This window comes from Xenopus laevis, chromosome 4L, assembly GCF_017654675.1.
Source record: "Xenopus laevis strain J_2021 chromosome 4L, Xenopus_laevis_v10.1, whole genome shotgun sequence".
In the NCBI taxonomy this organism is placed as follows: Eukaryota; Metazoa; Chordata; class Amphibia; order Anura; family Pipidae; genus Xenopus; species Xenopus laevis.
The window spans coordinates 26163473-26184718 of NC_054377.1; the positions used below are offsets into that span (position 1 = coordinate 26163473).

The 21246-nt window shown below is 40.7% G+C and overlaps 1 protein-coding gene across 1 annotated transcript; it reads left to right on the forward strand.

The window, feature by feature from the left end:
• Window positions 1-8448: 8448 nt before the first annotated feature.
• On the forward strand, window positions 8449-17817 carry LOC108713905 (bcl2-associated agonist of cell death). Its single transcript, XM_018257616.2, has 6 exons — window positions 8449-8461; window positions 8588-8756; window positions 12491-12641; window positions 13272-13444; window positions 15247-15415; window positions 17485-17817. The coding sequence occupies exons 3-5, from the start codon at window positions 12491-12493 to the stop codon at window positions 15376-15378; spliced, it is 456 nt and encodes a 151-aa protein (XP_018113105.1). The 5' UTR covers window positions 8449-8461; window positions 8588-8756; the 3' UTR covers window positions 15379-15415; window positions 17485-17817.
• Window positions 17818-21246: the final 3429 nt, after the last annotated feature.

Below are 21246 nucleotides of genomic sequence, written 5' to 3' on the forward strand. Positions count from 1 at the left end.
AAAGCCTCTGGGGACCTTCCCCATAGGCTAACATTGATGCTCGGTAGGTTTTAGGTGGTGAAGTAAGGGGTCGAAGTTTTTTTTAAAGAGACAGTACTTCGACTATTGAATGGTCAAATAGTCAAATGATTTTTAGTTTGAATCGTTCGATTCGAAGTCGTAATCAAGGGTCGAAGTAGCCAATTCGATGGTCGAAGCAGCCAAAAAAATACTTCGAAATTCTAATTATTTTCCATTTGAATCCTTCACTCGAGCTAAGTAAATGTGCCCCTTAATGTCAAGTTTATAAACTTGTTGCATGATAGTTTTATGGCACAAGTTATTGAGGAGCCAACCAGCTTTACTGGATCTATTGAACTCCAAAATGTATAGCAAATGTGCAGGTAATTGAACCCCTGGGCAATAGTGACCATAATGTGAGGAGAGGGCACGATTAGAAACAAAAGTAATAAAAAGTACCAAAAACAATATATGTGTAGAGTTAAAGAGCATTTGTGTTTTAGGTAGGGTCCGTGACTTCCATTTGAAAACTAGAAAGAGTCAGAAGAAAAATGCAAATAATTAAATAAAAATCAGTGAGATTTATTAAGATAAAACACCATTGTATTGGCCAGGGCATATCTGTTATGTGCTATGTAACCTGTGCCTTTTCTCCTTATTTCCAGCAGCTGGAATAGCAGCCCCCATAGCTACAAAACAGCTTGTTTATATAAACTACACTAGTTTTTATGAAGCAAACAAACAGCTTTTACCAGAACATGCTAACTGTATATTATATGTTAATTAAATTTGTTGGTGTTACTGTTGGTGTTACTGTTCCTAATGTAATTTCCATGTTGATTGAAAGAAGTTTAGTGTACAACATACAAGGCATTCTATCACTGCCAAAGCTCAAAAATATAAACTGCATCCTTTGGCAGGCATACTATGGCATACACAGGGAGCATAGGGCAGGCAGAGTATGACACACACAAAAAGCATAGGGCAGGCAGAGTATGGCACACACAGGGAGCATAGAGCAGGCAGAGTATGACACACACAAGGAGCATAGGGCAGGCAGAGTATGGCACACAAAGGGCAGGCAGAGTATGGCACACAAAGGGCAGGCAGAGTATGGCACACAAAGGGCAGGCAGAGTATGACACACACACAAGGCTCATAGGGCAGGCAGAGTATGGCACACACAGGGAGCATAGGAAAGGCAGCATAGGAAAGGCAGCGTATGGCACATACAGGGAGCATAGGGAATGCAGAACAGAGCAGGAGATAGAGAAAACTATCAGGACCACTCTAAGATGTGCTACATACAGTGACACAATGCTGGTGCCCCATCAGCATTTTGTATGAAATTTGCATGTGAACAATATGGGCAATTTCAGTCTGGGTCTCAGGTGTGAACAGTACAGGGCTTAAAGTCGAAATCAACCTGTTCTGAAAAAAACCGTACCCCCACCTCAGGTAGACCCCCCTCCCAGGCTAACTACCCCCCCCCCAGGGAGATGCCCCATACTCCATACTTACCCTTCGCCGCAGATTCTTCCAGCAAAGTTCCACGCGTCCATCTTCTGCGTCCTCTGTAAGCTGACTGGGAGATCGGCAATTTCAGTGTAATTCCGCGCATGCAGTTGCGCAAACCGGCAAACCGCTCCAACTGCACATGTGCGGAAATACCGATCTCTCAGTCAGCTCACCAACGGGTTGATTTCTCCTTTAAGGGTGTGGACAATAGAGGTGTCACGGGTGTGAACAATGCAGGGGGATCACAGGTGTGAACAATACAGGAGTTTACTGTCTGAATTTGAAGTGTAACAATGCAAGGAACAATTAATCTTAGTACTGATACCTTTTAAATCTTACATATGGTAAGCAGTCACACTTTCATGTGGGTGGCCACATGGCCCGCGGGCTGCCAGTTGGACAGCATTGATCTAGATGTTTGAAACACCTGTTTTCCAGCTGGCAGGCTAAAGCTAAACACTATTCTCTGTAGTTTTCTGCAGGGAGTGCTTGGGAGCTGGAGAGAGAAGGAAGGATAGGCATAGGCAGCAAGCCAGAGGAAACAAAGGGAATTATCTGATGTCCCTGAACTCAGAGGCAATGAGTCTCCAAAGAATGTGAGTGCTTTGTAATCAATCTTAATAATGCCACACTGCCTTCCTTATAATAAATGCTCCCTATATGGTTACACAGCAGAACATTTAGAGAAATGCTGCAGCTCCCCTATACACTTTAAACAGCAGGAAAGGACTAGTACCAAAGGGCAAGACTTGGGTAGGATTGCCACCTTTTAAAAAATGACTTACCAGCTGGCGAAGAGGGTGACAAAAGGGGGCAGTCCATGACATAGAAGGGGCAGGATGATGATGAAAAGGAGCAAAGCTATGACATCACAGACTGCTTGAGGACAGATCAGAGAAGAGAAATAGAAGTAAAACAGGTATGTTTTGGGCGGATCGGGGGAGATGTGGGGTGGGCCAAGGGCCTACATCTTACATATTTACCGGGGACTAATGACATTGCTAGTAAATTTGTACAAGTATGGGATCTGTTAGCCAAAATGCTTGGGATCTGGGATTTTCTGGATAACAGATCTTCATACCTACTAAATAATCATTTAAACATTAAATAAACCCAATAGGAGTGCTTTGCCTTCAATAAGGATTCAGTATATCTTAGTTTGGATCAAATAGAAAGAAAAGGGAAATGTATTCAGATGTTTTACAATTTTAATTATTTGGATTAAATGGAGTCTATAGGAGATGGCCTTCTGACATTCGGAGCATTCTGGATAATCCCTTACCTAAAAGATCACCCCTGGCCTTGGCAGCTGTTTTACCAGTTAAATGTTTTAGAGTAACACAAGCCTCAAACATAAGGACTAAGTTACTAACACAAGTGCCAAGTGAACGCTAAATTGCATCTACCCAAATGCTATTCACAAAGGTACTTGCTTCGATACACACTCCTCTATATTCTATGCTCCAAAATACCAGCTGCATCTGCTTTGATGAATAAAATACAAAGTATGTGGTGCAGGGACATAACTAAGGTTGCTACCTATTGTGTGCAAGAATACTGGCCAGCGATGAAGGTGATGATTTTTCAAGGGACAGTCCCGATTTTGACAGCTCAACCCGCAGTCCTGGATTGTTACTGAAATGTCCTGACTTTCTCTTCGATCTCCTGCACTAAACAGCCAGAAAAAGATACAATGTTTCTAAAATTGGCTTTTGTCAGAGAGCCCAGAATATGTGCCTGGTGCACAACGATACTTTTGTAACAATTCAAGATAAGCAAAGAAGCAATGGTAACAATTAAAGATAAGCAGGAAACTGGGGAAACTGACTTGCAGCTTAAAGGGCAATTCACCTTCATTAGCAAAACTGTAATAACACATAAAACCACAGAAATGTGTTCAAACTTTCATAACCTGTCAAATTGTGTAAAATGAACACGGTAATTAGAGAGTGTGGCCACAAAAATGGGTGTGGTCAAAAAATTTGCATTTTCGAATATTGCATTGAAGGAAACTACACCAATACTCTGTACTCGTTAGGAAGTTAGCTCTCAGCACCAGATGTACTACCTGTCAGGTACTTACCGGGCTTCTGGGAGACACGGCTCTTCGGCGCGATGCGTTCAAGCGCTGCGTTCCAGTGACGTCACAACGCGGGCGCCGTGACGCTGGCGCAGGGGAATTGCTGGGCGCAGTGTATTGACGCAGGCGACGGTATTTCTTTTGGCGCAGACTCGGACAGTGCTCGGACATCGCTTTACTAGCTGTGATAAATTCTCTGATTATTATTGTACTTTGGTTTTGACCCTGATTCTGCTTATTGACTACGCTTCTGCTTAACCCCTTGGAACCCTGCTTGTTATATTTGAACTCCTGTTGCTGAACCTGTTTGTCTTGACTACGCTTCTGTGTTAACCCTTGAACTCTGCTTGTTATATTGAACTCCTGTTGCCAACTCTTGCCTGCCTTCTGACTTCGCTGCTGAATTAACCCTTGGAACCTTGCCTGTACCTGTTGCCGAACTTTGCCTGTAGTCGTATACGCATTTTGCACAGATTTTACTAAACACTGGCAGAAGAAGTAATTATTTATGCAATCAGTCTATTAGTTTTACTCTGCCCAGTCATCCTTTAGAATTATATTTCAAAAATCTAAATATGGTAGTTATTCATTTACTAAAGAATATATTGGTGCAGGTTAGCAATGATTATTGTGAAGAAATAAACATTCAATACGATAAAATGCCCCATTGCTATGCATATACCACAGTTTTATTCTAAATGGGGAAGCCAAATACAAGCTGGTATAAATCAGAAATGTTAAGGAAAACAGAAGAGTGCCAGTTTCAGAGGGGTAACTGGATGTAACTAGGTTCCACAGAAAAGTCTTGTTATAGTTCCCCAAGAACATCCAAATCTTTATAAAAAAAGAAAATCTGGTTTGAAGCACATATATTAAAACTGTGAACCCTAGTTGAGTGCTCTTTACTCTGCGGCCCTCGGCAGCTGCTGGATCTGCTGTATATATTGTTATATGCTTACAGAGTGCTGCTACATTGTGGAATACCTATTGCAGATCCCAAAAATTGTCCACTCTGGCTCTCTCTCCGCGGTCCAGGCCCCCATGTGACTGCAGGATGTAGATGTAGTTATGCCACTGATATGCATCAAATGGGTCTTTCACCATTCTTTAAATCAGTGATCCCCAACCAGTAGCTCATGAGCAACAGGTTGCTCTCCAACCCCTTGGATGTTGCTCCCAGTGGCACAGCCCTTATTTGGCACCCCAAGAACATTTTTCATGCTTGTGTTGCTCCCCAACTCGTTTTACTTCTGAATGTTGCTCGCGGGTCAAAAAGGGTTGGGGATCCCTGCTCTAAATCATGACCACCTGGGCACACAAAGCAATGGATGTGAAAGTCAACCAATTAGTGATAGCTGCGGGGTGAATTATTTTATTGCTCTGCCAGATATTCCTATAGTATGGGCAGTTAGGGGAAGATTCCCAGACAGTGGCGTAGAGACCCCCACAAGGGGGGGGGCTGGTATGGACAGTTGAGGGGTTGCTCATCACCTGCAGTTTTACATGCAGCGTAGGGTGGGGACTGGGGAGACTGAAAGAAAACTTTTTGTGAATGTGCAAGGGCCCACAAGTTTCAGGTCCCTCTGCTCCAATGTACTCCAGTCTAAAGGCCAAGAAGTATTACATCTGGTACAAACACTTGTGGTCAGTACTAGATTCTCCTGGAATTATAGCAGGATAACTATTACAACAATGTACTATTATATATGATAGCTTGTTATAAGGTAAGTTGCCCCTAGCCAAAATTGAACCATAAAGAGAAACAAGAACCAAAGCCATGGAGCCTAAAACTTAATAGCTCAGATCTATTACCTGAGTACTGGGTAGGTAAGTTACCTGAGCAAATGACTGAACTTGCTTATTCCGGACCAATGTATATTAAAATACCATGGGGCAAATTCACTAAGCACCGAAGCGCCGAAAGCTAGCGTTACTTCGCTAGCGTTTGTAATTTTCGTTACTGCGCAAATTCACTAACGAACGCTGGCGTAGTTTCGCTAGTGTTACTTCGCACCCTTACGCCTGGCGAAGTTTCGCTAGCGATGTAACTACGCAAATTCACTAACTTGCGCAGTGTACTGAACGCTACCTTTTACGCTAGACTTCCTTCGCCACCTCAGACCTGGCGAAGCGCAATAGAGTAGATAGGGATTGTTTCACAAAAAGTCTAAATTTTTTCTAAGTCCCAAAAAACGCTGGTGTGTTTTCTACATTATGGGTGATAGGCTGAAAAAGATCGAAAAAGTTTTTGGGGCTCCCCTCCTTCCCCCCTACATTTCCTGACTCATGGCAACTTACCTAGACAGTGGGCACATGTGTAGGGCAAAATACAATTTTTATTTGATGATTTGAAGGTTTTCTAGCCATTTGTAGTGCTGATACGTATTCCTCCATTGAAATTTGAATTTCGCGCCGTATGCAAATTAGCCTTCGCTAGCATAACTTCGCTTTACTTAGCGAATCAACGCTAGCGCAACTTCGCAACCTTACGCTACCCCTGAGCGCAACTTCGGATTTTAGTGAATTTGCGAAGCGCTGGCGAAACTACGCCTGGCGAAGTGTGGCGAAGTGCGGCGAAGTTACGCCTGGCGCAACTACGAATCTTAGTGAATTTGCCCCCATGTATCAACTGTCAATAGGAGAAGCATATCTGATGAACTAACCTAACAAGTCTTCACTTTGCCTGTAAGCAACACAGAAAACTCGAATGAGATTTGGCCAGAATGGGCAATCAGCCATTTTTGACACTGTGTTAGTAAGTGCTGTATTAGTGAGGGGGAGGTACGGTATGTAGGTGTCCACCTCATACCTTGCGCTCTCTTCCCAGAGATGGGATAATGATGGGATAATGAAGTGGGTCTCTAAAATCAGGTAATTCCCATGGAAACTGGAGGAATTTATGTCATGGGCACTGCTGCCTTGAAGTGAATTGAGAAACCCACCTCAGCAGTGCTCAAGTTGAGGGGCTGCAAAAAGCCGCTCCTGGTAATTTTAATAGATAAAATTCCAATTTTTAAATCAGAATTTCGTCTCTGCTAGTGCAGAGAGCGCAATGGTACTTTCCTCACTAACGATGCGGACCCCCCTTGGCCCACTCCGGCACTAGGAACAGTAATATATTTATTATGCTGTAAAAATTAAAGTCACCGAAAAAACTGTGTAAAAAGTTGTGTAAAATAAATGGCAAATTTATTAAGCGTGTTTGTGTTCTATATTACGCCATTTGAACGCCAGATTTTCTACAGCTATTTTACATTGCTTCAGGCCTTTGTAAGTAAGTTCTGGTGGAAGTTGCTCAAAGAAAAAGCACGTAAATAAATTACGGCAGTTTTACACGGCAATGCCTGGCGATGTGTGGTGAATTATTCAGACGATTTTTACACCACATAATAAATATGCCCCTAAACGTTGGGTGTGAGGGGATAGTGGCATCAGAAAGACCACCTCAGGGTGGCAAGGACCCATGGGATGCCTCTGGTTGACTTATGTACAGTCTAATGCCAGTTAGGTTTATGGCTATGTCCCACAATTGTGCTCCCTACTCTACCTGTAGTCTGCCTAGGCACTACTACCTGTAGTCTGCCTACCACTGAGGATTTTGGGTAGGATTTGCATGGCAAGGATTAGCTTTAAGCCAGGTGCAAATGCACAGAGAACAAGTAGTTAGGCTGTTATTGCAGGTGACAATGTATAGTGGCACATTAGGATGATTTCAAAAGTATCCATGAGTTAACAGGTCTCGCATAGTGATGGGCGAATAAATTCGCCAAGCGCGAATTCGCTGCAAATTGCTCCGTTTCACCTCCCCCAAATTAATTTGTGAAACTGCAGCGAAAATTCGGCGGCTTCCAAAAGAATTTGGACATGTGTCGGAAAAAACGCTCGGGTCAAAACCAACAGTATTGGGATGCCCAATGACGTCAAAATTGACTCTAGCGTCAAAATTCGCATTTCGCATTCCACGGGTAATTTGCGTTTTTTTGGGCGAAGCCAAACGGGACAAATTCGCCCATCACTATTCTCACACACAGGAACATAAGTAGAAGGTAAGCAACCCTGTGGATGGACCATTTGGGCACTGACTAATAGACATTTGCAATATGTGTGTATAAAGAATGTTGTACAGATATGGGATCCATTACCCGGAAACCCGTTATCCAGAAAGCTACAAATTACAGGATGGCCATCTCCATTTTCATAAATTTTTTTTTTAAATGATTTTTTAACTGTAATAATAAAACAGTACCTTATATCAGACACCAGCTAAGATTTAATTAATGCTTCTTGGAGGTGAAACCATCCCATTGGGTTTAATTAATGTTTAAATTAAACCCAACTTAAAAATCCAAATTAGGGAAAGATCCATTATACGGAAAACCCTGATCATGCTGGATACTAGGTCCCATACCTGCACTTCCAAAGTTAAGGGTGACCCAGTAACTTCTAGTTATGTCACTGCATACACATCAGGAGGCAGAAGCCAGTTACGCTGCCTGTGTGTTTTTGAAGTGCGAGACGAAATGAGAGTCATTTGTTTGTATCACTTAATGTTTGGTATCTGTAAGACTGCTGGGCACTGTAATCCTCTGTGCCTTCCATACCGTTTGCAGAGAAACTAGTTTATGTTTCAGCTTTGCAGCATGGAGGGAATTCTCCAGCCAATCAGCTGGGCAGAACTCACAGGGTTCCGCCCACACAGGCAAAAACAGGAAGAGGAAGCAAAACAAGGGAGCAGAGAGAAGAGTCGTACTGGGAGACAGAGAGGCAGCCGGAGAGACTTTTATCTGTATGCAGTGAGAAACGTTGTCCTGTGCAGCCCTCCGGGAGTTGCTTTCGTCCATTCACTGAATGCTGTGTGTGTGTGTGCCAGCAGCCAGTGTAATCCTGTGCTGACAGCCATCTTGAAAGGATCTGCAGTGAGAGTAGAAGCAGGCTTCCTCCTGAACCAACAGTTGTTTTAACCCCTGCCTGCCAGTGTCTTTTCTTTAGCTGTGTGTGTGTGTGTGTGAGACATCTATGAACTGGGAAGCCCCTGAGTTGCTGGATGTTTCCTCAGCGCTCAGAAGTGTCCCCCTGCTTCACTACAGCCTGAACAATTGGAACTGCTGAGGAGACTTCAGGGATTATTACACAGCTACCTCATTAGCACTCCAACAGTGTAAGTAGGGCTGCCGGCCCAGCCTTCAAACTTGCAACGGCACCAGAGGGAGTCCCTTTCTTCCTTCACTATGGGACACATCTGCATCCTGTGATTCCTCCACACCCACAGACTAAACCATTTTTTTGGCTAATACAGGTATAGGATCCCTTATCCAGAAACCCGATATCCAGAAAGCTCAGAATTATGGAATGGCCATATGTCTCCCATAGACTCCATTATATCCAAATAATCCAAATTTTTAAAAATGATTTCCTTTTTCTCTGTAATAATAAAACAGTGGAGCTCATTTATCAACACTCGGCAAATTTGCCCATGGGCTGTTACCTATAGCAACCAATCAGATTGCTGCATTCATTGTTCTTCTTGCAGCTGGCTTTAAAAAGCTGATCACTGATTGGTTGCTATAGGTAACAGCCCATGGGCAATTTTGCCCAGTGTTGATAAATGAGCCCCAGTATCTTGTACTTGATCCCAACTAAGATATGATTAATCCTTATTGGAGGCAAAACCAGCCTATTTGGTTTATTTAATGTTTAAATTAATTTCTAGTAGATTTAAGGCATGAAGACCCAAATTACGGAAAGATCAGTTTCCAGGAAAACCCCAGGTCCTGAGCATTCTGGATAACAGGTCCCATACCTGTACAGCCTTCATCACATAGCAGAATCCTTCTTTCCACAGAAACTGTTGCTAGGGCAGCTGCTGCCATTTGCACTGAGTCATATTCTAGTTAACCCCCCCCCTTTCCACTAGTAAACACTATATTCAGCTGGCAACAAGTTGGGAACTTAGGTGTGCACATTCTCAGTGTGTTGTCATACCATTGTTCTTCTTTCTACATCACTGTGAAAACAAAGTGGCAGTTTCTGCTCTGACCTGCTTACTTGAGCCCATACGCAATCCCTGCTGGAGTGGATATTGTCCATCATTCCTACCCAATCAGTTGTATAGCTGCAGCTGTTAAAGGGGTTGTTCACTCACTTTTAGTTTGATGCAGAGTGATAGTTTCAGGCCCAGATTTGTGGAAAGGCCACCCAGGCCTAGGGTGGCAGGATTTTAGGGGGGCGGCATGCTGCCCAACCACACCCACATTGGTTCGAAAACACTGGGGATGCGCTGGAGATATAATCATTTTTTTAAATTTCCCATGTGCCAATCCCCATTGTTCTGCTCGAGATGATGAAAATTTGTACGAATAAAGGGGAGGGGAAAGGGGCGATGAACAGCAGTGGGCCTAGGTGTGCCCGCTATGTAAATCCGGCCCTGGATAGTTTGTCATTGTTTTTTTATTATTTGTGGTTTTTGAGCTCTACAGCTATTAATTCAGCATCTCTCAAGTTTGCAAATCTCAGCAATCTGGTTGATAGGGTCCAAATTACCCTAGCAACCAGGCATTGATTTAAGTACGAGACTGGAATATGAGTAGAAAGGGCCTGAATAGAAAGGTGAGTAATAAAAAGTAGCAATAACAATACATGTGTAGCCTTCGTTTTTTAGATGGGGGTCAATGACTCTCATTAAGAGTTTAAAAAAACTATAAAAAAGGTTTTTTATTTTGTGTACTTTCGGAATTATTTAGTTTTTTGTTTGCTAGACTGAAGCAGAGCCTCTACAACTGGCAAAAACTAAGGCCGCACTGGATTGATAACTAATGCGCTCTTGATTTTTATTTGGTATGATATTAATGAATCATAATCTATGTGGCTTTCAAACTCTAGTTTAAACTGTACACATGAAAAAGGGAAAATGTACTGCACTTTAGGGGAGATATAGCAAATTATGTAGCTATATCTGGTCAGTATAGCAACAAGCACAGATGCATGGAAATATCTGGGCAGAAAAGGTTCCCTTGCTGTGCGTGATGGTCCAGCATGTAAATGGATCAAGATTGAAAGGGTTCCTGGGAAACTAAGGCTGCGGTGGGGCTAAGCAGAGGAAGCTGGAAACAAAGGGCAAGCGACAAAGAGGAGTAAACAATGGAGGAAATGGGGTGTAATGAAAATAGGAATAGGAAGTTTGGGAATTAGAGATGTTAAAGGAGTGTCAACCTAAATACAAAATATCTCTATTACATTTATTGTTACTGTTGTTAACATACATGCAAAAATACAACCAATAATTAAAACAAGAGCTAAAGTGGGCCCAGCCCAAAGGAGTTTACAATCTAAAAGGTGCAAAGGTATGAGATACAAGGTGTGGGGAAGGCTCACTTTGTTCCTATATTAAATACAAAGCTTTGATATAAAGACAAACAAACAGTTCACAGGCCTTTGTAACATATTACATTTACCCACAATGCACTTTCCCCCTCACTGAGTTTATCCTAGCAGCATTGCACAACAAATACTGTAATCACTGGGCAGTAGCAACACAATGCACTTTTTACTATCCTGTCATCACTAAGCCTGGCCTTCTGAAATGTATGGCCACATCCCTTGTCCTTGTGCACCAGCTTTTCAGTTCATGATTTTAACTGCAGATTCATCCCCAATTAAATGCTTCCCATATATTTTACCTTCCCTGTCTTAAGACTGCATGTCTTCTAAATCCACATTTTTACACAGATCTTTTGTTTCTGTAAGTTATTGGGGCAAGTGTGCTTAACTTGGTGACTAAATGCCCCCTGTCATTGCTAATGGTTTTTAATGGAAAGCACCAAGACTGACACACGTTTTGAAGGTGCTGAGAATTGGATTTCCATGCAAAAAAAGTGAGTTTGTTTCACAGAGATCATTGCTGCCAGGGCAATTTCTAGACTGTGTCCAACTGGGCACCCCTGCTCTGTGTTTACTCATTCCCTCCTGCCCTCTCACATTATGCAGTGGCCCTCCAGCTATTTTAAAGGTAACAATAGCTCACTTGATGCACACACACTCACTTTCCTCACCTTTTCAGAAATGTTGATAGGTTAGGTAACAATATATGGAGTGATTTTTTTTAAAAATAGATTTATGCAGAGTCAGACTGACGTACTGGGGCCCACCAGAAGCCTACACCACCGTACCTTACACTACTCTGTCATGGCACTTCTCTGTAAGTACCTTTTTTTGGTACTTATAGCCCTATATCTTGTTACAAAGAAATTCAAATGGAATTACACAAGCATTCATGCTAATCTAGAAATCGTAGATTGTCCTAAAAGAAAAATAGTTTCCATTGGTTAATTAAAACACCCCTTGTAAGGTCCCCTTAATTTAAAAGCTCAAACCCAAAGCAACTAATCAGATGTTTGTTTTCAAACAACTGACCAGTAAATGCTTCCACGGTTACTATAAAAATATTTATTGGGCAGCTTGTAACTAACAAAATAACAAAACCATGAGAGGAAGGATGATTTTATAATGTCAGTTAAGATAATATCGTACAAAACAAATTTTCGCCATATTTTTGGTGTGTGTATGGTGGGAGACGAGCCGACCGATATTGGCTGAAGACTTGTAAAATTTTGACTGGGCTCCTTTAAAGGCACCTGAACATTGACCATTGTTAGTGCTGAATCGTAAGATACATGTAGCATTCTATCGTTTCTACCTGTGTATCTGATGATTCAGCTCTGCATGTGTGTATTGAAATGAACACTATTTCCTGGAAAGATCGTTTCTGGGAAAGATCGTAATTGTCTATGGAACCTTTAGACTGAGTAAAGGGCTCTGGTTTAGCAAATAAGAAGTACATGTGTATGTGTAACCTGAAATCATGCTGCTTTTTTACATTGTAATCTTCTCTCTTAGATGGCAGACTCATCCACTTCAGCAGTTTTCAAGTTAGAGGAGTTTGAGAATGAAGAACAGGGAGTACCTTTTTCTCTTATGGATCCCCCTCGTGGAGCCGGCATTGAACAACCTATAGCTAAGAGTTCTCCCAACCTACGAAGACACCCAGGTGATTTTCTGCCAAGAATATATGTATTCTATTTTTCTTCCCAAGCACTGTGACATCCATAACACTGAAATGTGACTTGTTGTAAGATCACATATAACAAAAACATACAGGCAGGTATATTGACTCCTGCAACTGACTGTATGTTATGAGAAACCTTAGGTTTATAGCTGCAGTTGGACAGGGACTAATGTGAATGATGAACAATCTCTTGAAAGCAGTGATCTGGATGTTGCTCTCAGTGGCCTGAATTTCTGGTTTGGAGGGAAGTTTTGGTTGCATTAAAACCAAGTGTACTGCCAAACAGAGTCTCCTGTAGCTGCCAGTACACATAGAGGCTACCGAATGGCCAATCACAGCCCTTATTATGTACCACCCAGGAACATTTTTCATGCTTATGTTGCTCCCCAACTCTTTTTACATCTGAATGTGGCTCACTGGTAGAAAAGGTTGGGGAGCCCTGCTGGAAAATATGGTGTAAATGTATCAGTGATAATTATATAAAGGGTTGACAATAACAGTGCAGGCAACAGCCTTTTCAAAATTGTAAGTGCATTACAGTATATACTCAATTGATTGTGCATCTGTAAGAAACAAAAGCAGATTAAATCAATAATGCTACCTCTATCACAGGGAAGGAACCACGTTTACGCACGGAGTCTGCTTCAGACCCCAGCGAGACAGACAAACTGGGCGAGCTCCACCCTTTTCGTTCCCGTTCTCGTTCTGCTCCATCTTCCATGATTGCTACAAAATATGGACGAGAGTTAAGAAGAATGAGTGATGAATTTGAAAAAAGCTTTACGGTAACAATTAAATGATTATATTATTATCAATTAAAGGAGAAGGAAAGGCTTCGTACACTTGGGGGTGCCAAATGTTAGGCACTCCCAAGTGATTATATTGACTTACCTGAAACCCCGGGCCGGTGCTCCTATCAACAGAAAACTGCACTGGCCCGGGGTTATTCCAACGAGCACCACAGGGCGTCCTCTTCCAGCTTCTTCTTTCTTCAAATTTCCCGGGCAAACGCACGCGCAGTCGAACGAAATAGCCGACTTTTTAGTTAAAGTTCTGCTTTTCGTTCTACTGCACATGCGCAGCCGCGCGAAGGAAAGAGCAAGACGGAAGAGGATCGCTCCTTGGTGCTCACTGATATAACCCCAGGCCTGTGCAGTTTTCTGCTGATAGGAGCACCGATCCTGGGTTTCAGGTAAGTCAATACAATCACTTGGGGGTGCCTACTGTATATATTTATCCTTAACTTAATTTTTTTTTTTTGGTTCAGGTCCCCCTTAAAGGGGTGGTTCACCTTTAAGTTAACTTTTAGTATGTTATAGAATGGCCATTTCTAAGCAACTTTTCAACTGGTCTTCATTACTTATTTTTTTATAGTTGTTAAATTATTTGCCTTTCCAGCTTTCAAATGGGGGTCACTGACCCCATATAAAAAAACAAATGCTCTGTAAAGCTACACATTTATTGTTATTGCTACTTTTTATGACTTGTCTTAATATTCAAATCCTTTCCTATTTATATTCCAGCCTCTTATTAAAATAAATGCATAATTGCTAGGGTACTGTGGACCCTAGCAACCAGATAACAAATTGCAAACTAGATATCTGTTAAATAAAAAGCGAAATAACTAAAAACGACAAATAAGAAAAAACGAAAACCACCTGCAAATTGTCTCAGAGAATTTGTCTCTCTCTACATCATACTAAATGTTAACTCAAAGGTGAACAAACACTTTAACATCATAATAGCCTTATTATGTTCTGATGATAACTAGAACAGTTGTCTTTGGTATAGTAATATAACCATGCAGATGCCTTGTCCAAGAATGTGTGTAATCCTTGTATGTTAGATAATCCTCTTTTAAAGGCTTTTAATGTAGGAAAAAAGGACTAGGAAGGAATGTTTACCATGTCTGAAGTGGTGGATATTTGTCAGCACACAGAGTAATGTACAGTCCAGTCAAACATAAAAGAACACACGTAAAGTGGCATAGCATTTAAAAGTTGTATGCTTATGTTGTGTATTTAAAAGTCAGCCACCATTTAGTCAAGGTACCCATTAGAGTAAAGCAAAACAATTACACATATGTAGCAGCTGTTAAAGGAATTGTTCAGTATGAAAATAAAAAATGGGTAAATAGATAGGCTGTACAAAATAAAAAAAAGTTTCCAATATATTTAGTTAGACAAAAATATAATGTATAAAGGCTGGAGTGACTGGATACAGTAACTGTGATACAGTTATATAAAAACATTGCCTACTTAGCATCCCACCATAATTTCAGGATTATCTAGTATAGAAAAAATGGACAAATCTCATCCTAGCTGACATTCAGACGGGGCATCCCATCTTCTGCCTTGAACCTATCAGGGAGTGGCCATCATAGTTTAGAAACCTCAGATTCAGAGCGTATTCATTTCCCAGTGCTACTGAAACTTGAAGACTTTATTTGCTTTAAATAAATAAATAGGCAAAACACTGTTCTAGATAAAAAGCAGTGGAGTTTCTAGGAATGTCTTTGAAAAGCACTTGAGTATTTGGAAGAAAATGATAATTATTTCTGTTATTTACACCCTCTGTCCATCCATAGGGCCTTCCTCGTCCAAAGAGTGCTGGTGCAGCGGGTCAGATGACGGGGAACAAAAGCATCAGTGAATTTATCTTTGGTTTCTTTACAAGACGGAAAAGTAAAGGGAAGGATGAGTCCGGGGACGAGGAGTGATTCTGTTCTGGGATAGGAACTGCCCACTATGTGAAATGTAAGGCTAAAATAGTTTCTCTGTTACATATCACCTACCCAGCCAGCACATAAATGCACAATACCATGCAATATTCTTTTTCTTACATATCTGCAAAGTGTGTAATCAGCTAAGTTTAAAGGACAGGGAAAGGTAAGGTAGAGTCCTGCATCGGGTCAGGTACCCGCAAAATACCCGCAAAGTGGGTAGTTATCCTGATGTTCCTATTAAACTTAGTCACAGACCAAATCTACTGGTTGCTGCTCCGAGCTCCCATAGCTGCATTTCACCGCACCTACCTCAAATGGCGAGATACGCTGGATGTGCTAGGGGAGGACCAATGAGAGGAGGTGAATGACAACATGCACCAGCCTCTAATATCCTCCTGTGACAGACTGATACAATACAAGTTTATACATCAAATCTACCTGACTCCTACAGATTTGGTAAAATGAATAATAGTTACTGTCACAGGTGTCAGGCTGACCTGGCAGACTTTTTGCACATGACCTGGCAATGCCCCCAGATTCAACAATTCTGGAGAACAGTTACAGCACACCTTTCAGCACACCTGGCCCTCCCTCCTCTACTATCCCCTCAATGCTGCCTATTGGGGGTGTTAGATGGAGCTGTCACGGGCAAACATTTGAGCCTCCTCACCAGGGCCCCATTATACTATGCTAAAAAGTATATCATCCTGAGGTGAATGGGGCCCAGAGCACCCTCACTGAAAATGTGGTGGTAAAATGAGGATGGTAAACGCCACCCTCCCCATGACCAAGCTCACATATCTTGCCAGCGGTTGCCCAGGCAAGTTTGATAAAATTTGGCAGCCATGGATTGATGCTGAAGGACTGAATTTTTTTGAGGACTAAAATATATCAATTGTGCAAATGTAGTGCATGCAAGGGACACCCTCTGACTCAAACGGTATTGTTAACTGTAACAATAGGGAACCCCCATCACGACTCCTCCCCCCCCCCCCTTCAACTTGAAAAAAACAATAAAAATAAATGATTTAAATAAAAAAAAACTTGGCCACAGAAACTTCCAACATACTGGACTGGTAGGTGGAGCAATTTTCTGACAGGTTGAAGTACAACTCAGTCCTATGGCACACCTTTATTACAGACAGGGCCAGAACCTGGGTTAGGCAGAAATGGCATATGCCTAATACACAACATTTAGGGAGCCTGGACATGTACCTCTTCTGCCTACATTCCCCTAGGATAGGCCCATTGGCTCCCCACTCACATTATCAGTCAGGATGTTGGCTTTGGGCGCTCACAGCTGTAGGCCTAGAACTGGTGACAGTGGGTCATGTACCTCGAGTAACTGACCAGCTGCTGTGAAACCCATCCCTAAAGGTATCATCAGCCACAATACTGGGTAATACTGGGATCGCTTGGCTGTTTTTTAAAAGGTATTGGCACGATTGCCAGACTGGCAACCTGTAGATTCTGACAAATGCGCAAGAGGCTGCTATAAGATGCCACAGTCAATATATATATATATAAAAATTAACCAAACTTAGCAATTTGTAGTTGGTACTATGCTTACAAATACAAAGATTACACCTGTTTTATTTAAAGGGGTTGTCCATTTTTGAATTAACTTTTAGTATGATGTAGAGTGATATTCTGAGTCAATTTGGAATTGGTTTTGATTTTTAATCATTTGGGTTATTTAGCGTTTTATTCAGCAGCTCTCCAGTTTGCAATTTCAGCAATCTGGTTGCTCGGGTCAACCATGCATTGATTTGAATAAGAGACTGGAATATGAATAGGAGAGGCCTGAATAGAAAGATGAGTAATAAAAAGTAGCAATACAATAAATTTGGAGCCTTAGAGAGCATTTGTTTTTAGATGGGGTCAGTGACCCCCATTCGAAAGCTAGAAAGAATCAAAAGAAGGCCGCAAATAATAAACAAAAAAAAATAAAGACCAATTGAAAATTGTCCATTGTATAACACACTAAAAGTTAAACCACCCCTTTAAACATGTATTCCTTTTTATTAAGAGCATGGACCCAAAATAAGGAATTACTCTGTAATCATTTCACTGATATACTGTTTATTTATTTTTATACAGATTTGCAGAATACACAACAGTTTCACTGGTCTGCGCTGTCCTGTGTTTTAGAGAAGTGTGATGGTAAATTCGAATCGGAACACAATGCAGGCGTTTGGGCTGAACAAACTGAATATTCTTTGTATAGTAAGCTGCTGGGTAAAATAGTGGGTGATTACACAATGCTGGTGTCAGCTTCATTATGGAAAGGAGCTGGATAAATGAATCGATAAGTGTTAAATATGAGCTCAGAACATAACTTTGAAATATTAGAGTGCCACACTGTGAAAGATAATCTTTTTTTTTTCTTCTTATTTATCTATAAACAAATGGAGATGATTGTTTTAACCTTGATTATTACTATGGTATCAACTTGAATTATTTAAAGCAGGAAAATTCTTCAATCTGCTGTATAGACAGGGGTTTATCCATTTATCATGTTTATGCAAAAGCGTTAACATACATGAGGCACTTTGTGAAATGAGAGATTTTATAGCGTACAAGCACAGCAAAGCACAAAACATTTTCCTGGAATATTACAGTCATATAGGCATTATTCTTTCCACCTGAATTAATTGGCACAGTGTTGCACTCAACGTTTACCAAGTCCAGTGTCTTCCTCCCCTGTACATAAAAGGTGGTCAGATATAATCTGTGTGGTGGTCTGCATTTACTAATGTTATCCCACCAAAATCTACCACTGCAGATGCACTCATAAAATGTTTATTCGTTATACAGGTATGGGACCTTTTATCCAGAATGCTTGGAACCTGGCATTTTCTGGATAATGGATCTTCCCTTAATTTGGATCTTCCTACATTAAGTCTACTATAAAATCATGTTAAATAAACCCAATATCCTGGTTTGCTTCCAATAGGGATTAATTATATCTTAGTTTGGATCAAATACAAGGTACTGCTTTATTATTACAGAGAAAAAGGAAATCGTTTTTAAAAATTTGGATTATTTGGATAAAATGGAGTCTATGGGAGGCGGCCTTTCCATAATTCGGCGCTTTCTGGATAACGGGTTTCCGGATAACATACCTGTACTGGAATAATAGAGGACTATAGTACCTATTGGTGGAATGAAATCATCGCCACTCATCGTCAGATATTTATAAATCTGAATCATGGTTGATCTATTGGTTTGAGGGCAATGTTGTACAGGTATGGGACCGGTTATCCAGAATGCTCGGGACCTGGGGTTTTCTGGATAACGGATCTTTCTGTAATTTGGATCTTCATACCTTACATCTACTAGAAAATCATGTAAACCTTAAATAAACCCAATAGGCTGGTTTTACTTCCACTAAGGATTAATTATATCTTAGTTGGGATCAAGTACAAGCTACTATTTTATTATTACAGAGATAAAGGAAAACCTTTTTAAAATTTTGGATTATATTGATAAAACGGAGTCTATGGGAGACAGCCTTTCCGTAATTCTGAGCTTTCTCAATAATGGGTTTCCGGATAACGGATCCCATACCTGTATTATTGTGGTCTGCCGGTCACCAGATCAAGATCTCTAGGTGGAATAAAATGTTTTTATAGGCACAATGATGTATAGCTAGATTGTTTAACAGATTGTTTGTTTTAATGGGGATCTAATCTATGATAGTGTTTTCCACCATATTGTGGCTGAACTACAACTCCCAGCTATTACATAATTTTGGGAGCTGTAGTCTTGCAGCATCAACGATGGGTCCTTAGAGCAATGCAGTTTGATGAACTTTCCCATCAGCTCTCCAGGACCGGTAACCCATTCAATACAGTGTCCTCCCATTGGAATCCTATCCAAAGTCTGTACAGGTTCCTGTTATTTTTAGCACTGAATACATAAATACCACTATGTTTCCTTAAAGTGTAATACTGACAAACACAAATGACATTGTCAACTATGTTTAATAACAACAAGATGCCTCCTGTAGCACTAATAGCTAGGAGTTTCATCAGACAATCTTTTTTTAGATGTCTACTTAAAGGGGTTGTTCATCTTTGAATTAACTTTTATTATGACATAGAGAGAGAGATTCTGCAATTGCAATTGGTTTTTATTATGTGTGGTTTTTGAGTTCTTTAGCTTTTTATACAGCAGATCTCCAGTTTGCAATTTCAGCAATCTGGTCGCTAGGGTCCAAATTACCCCAGCAACCGTGCATTGATTTGAATAAAAAACTGGAATATGAATAGGAGACGACACGTATGGAAACATGAGTAATAAAAAGTAGCAACAACAATAAATGTGTTGCTATGCAGAGCTTTTGATTTTAGATGGGGTCAGTGACCCCCATTTGAAAGATAGAAAGAGTCAGAAGAAGAAGAAGGCAAATAATTCAAAAACTATAAAAAAAAATATATATATAATGAATACCAAATGAAGAAAAGTTAGAATTGACAATTCTATAACATACTCAAAGTTAACGTAAAGGTGAACCGCTTGGGAGGCAAAAGGAATGTACTATATTACACCTTGTCACCTTTTAATACTTTATCTCATGGAATGGCCAAGAAGTTTTTTAAAGCATCCCAATAATGGCTTACTGGATCACATATAAAGCACATGGCCTCATCAGGGTAATAAAGATGAAATAGTATTATTTATAAACTATTATGCATGTAGGTGTATGTACACCTATTTTAAATCATGTGTAATCTTAATTTGTAGTCTAATACATGCCCCTACTACTAGATCGGACAATTTTTATGTAGCCAGAATCATATGCATGCAAATCAACTTTGTGTCACAATTCATTTTCTTAGCTGCTGGTGTTTTAGCAATACTGTCTCTTTAAAAGGGCAATATACACTTGTGTTCATTGTTTTGTTTTTTTTTAATAATAAATGATCTGAACCACACAGCACAGGGCAAACCAAGAATGGTTTCATTTTACAATTCGTTTCAGCTCCTGGCTCCTTCAAAGCAATTCTGGTAAGAGAAGATGGATATTGTGATAATTTTCTTTCCATTAAAACCCCTGCATGACAAGCTCCTTATCTATAAGACTGAGACAGGGGCATTCACGAGACAGAAGAAAACAAGAATAAACATTTCCTTTTGCTTTTCTTTCCTTTTTGATTTAGTAAATGTCAGAAGTAAATCGTATATCTGTTAATAATACACAAAAGCCATGAATATCCTGTAAATTATATCCTTATAAACGGTGAGTAGTGATGTCATCAGTTATAAACGGTGAGTAGTGATGTCATTTCTGTCACATGACTCACTAAAATTTGTGTATTATAATAAATAAAGTACCCCCAGTTGTAAAATATAAGGATATTAGAAGTTACCTCGGAGTTCCATGACCTGTATAAAAACACTCGGCCTTCGGCCTCGTGTTTTTATATGGTCATGAAACTCCTCGGTAACTAATAATATCCTTATATTTTACAAGAGGGGGTACTTTATTCACTATTTATTATACAGTTACATACAGTAGCAGTATACTAAACAGGGAAGGGAGGCCCATTTATCAACATTATCGTTTTTGAAGTTTTCGAGGAAACCACAAATACCAGCTCATTTCTCTAAGTGCAGGCTCCACGGATGATTCCGCCGCGATCCGATATGCTGCGCAAAAAACGAAGGCTTCACGTCGGATGGAAATATGGTAAGTAATGCGCATTGTCTGCATCCGACAGTCGTGTTGCATCGCATCAACAATGAGACACGATCCGACAATAGCATTACTTACCTTATTTAACTTATCTGACTTGATGCCTGCGTTTTTGCGCAGCACGTCGGATCGAGGCAAAATAGTCCGTGGATCCTGCCCTT

What these genes read in the sequence shown, in the direction of transcription:
- LOC108713905 (XM_018257616.2), top strand. Translation starts at nt 12,491, where the DNA reads ATGGCAGACTCATCCACTTCAGCAGTTTTCAAGTTAGAGGAGTTTGAG. An exon ending in CAACCTACGAAGACACCCAG is followed by an intron (nt 12,642 to 13,271) that starts GTGATTTTCTGC and finishes CCTCTATCACAG; the next exon opens with GGAAGGAACCACGTTTACGC. An exon ending in AATTTGAAAAAAGCTTTACG is followed by an intron (nt 13,445 to 15,246) that starts GTAACAATTAAA and finishes GTCCATCCATAG; the next exon opens with GGCCTTCCTCGTCCAAAGAG.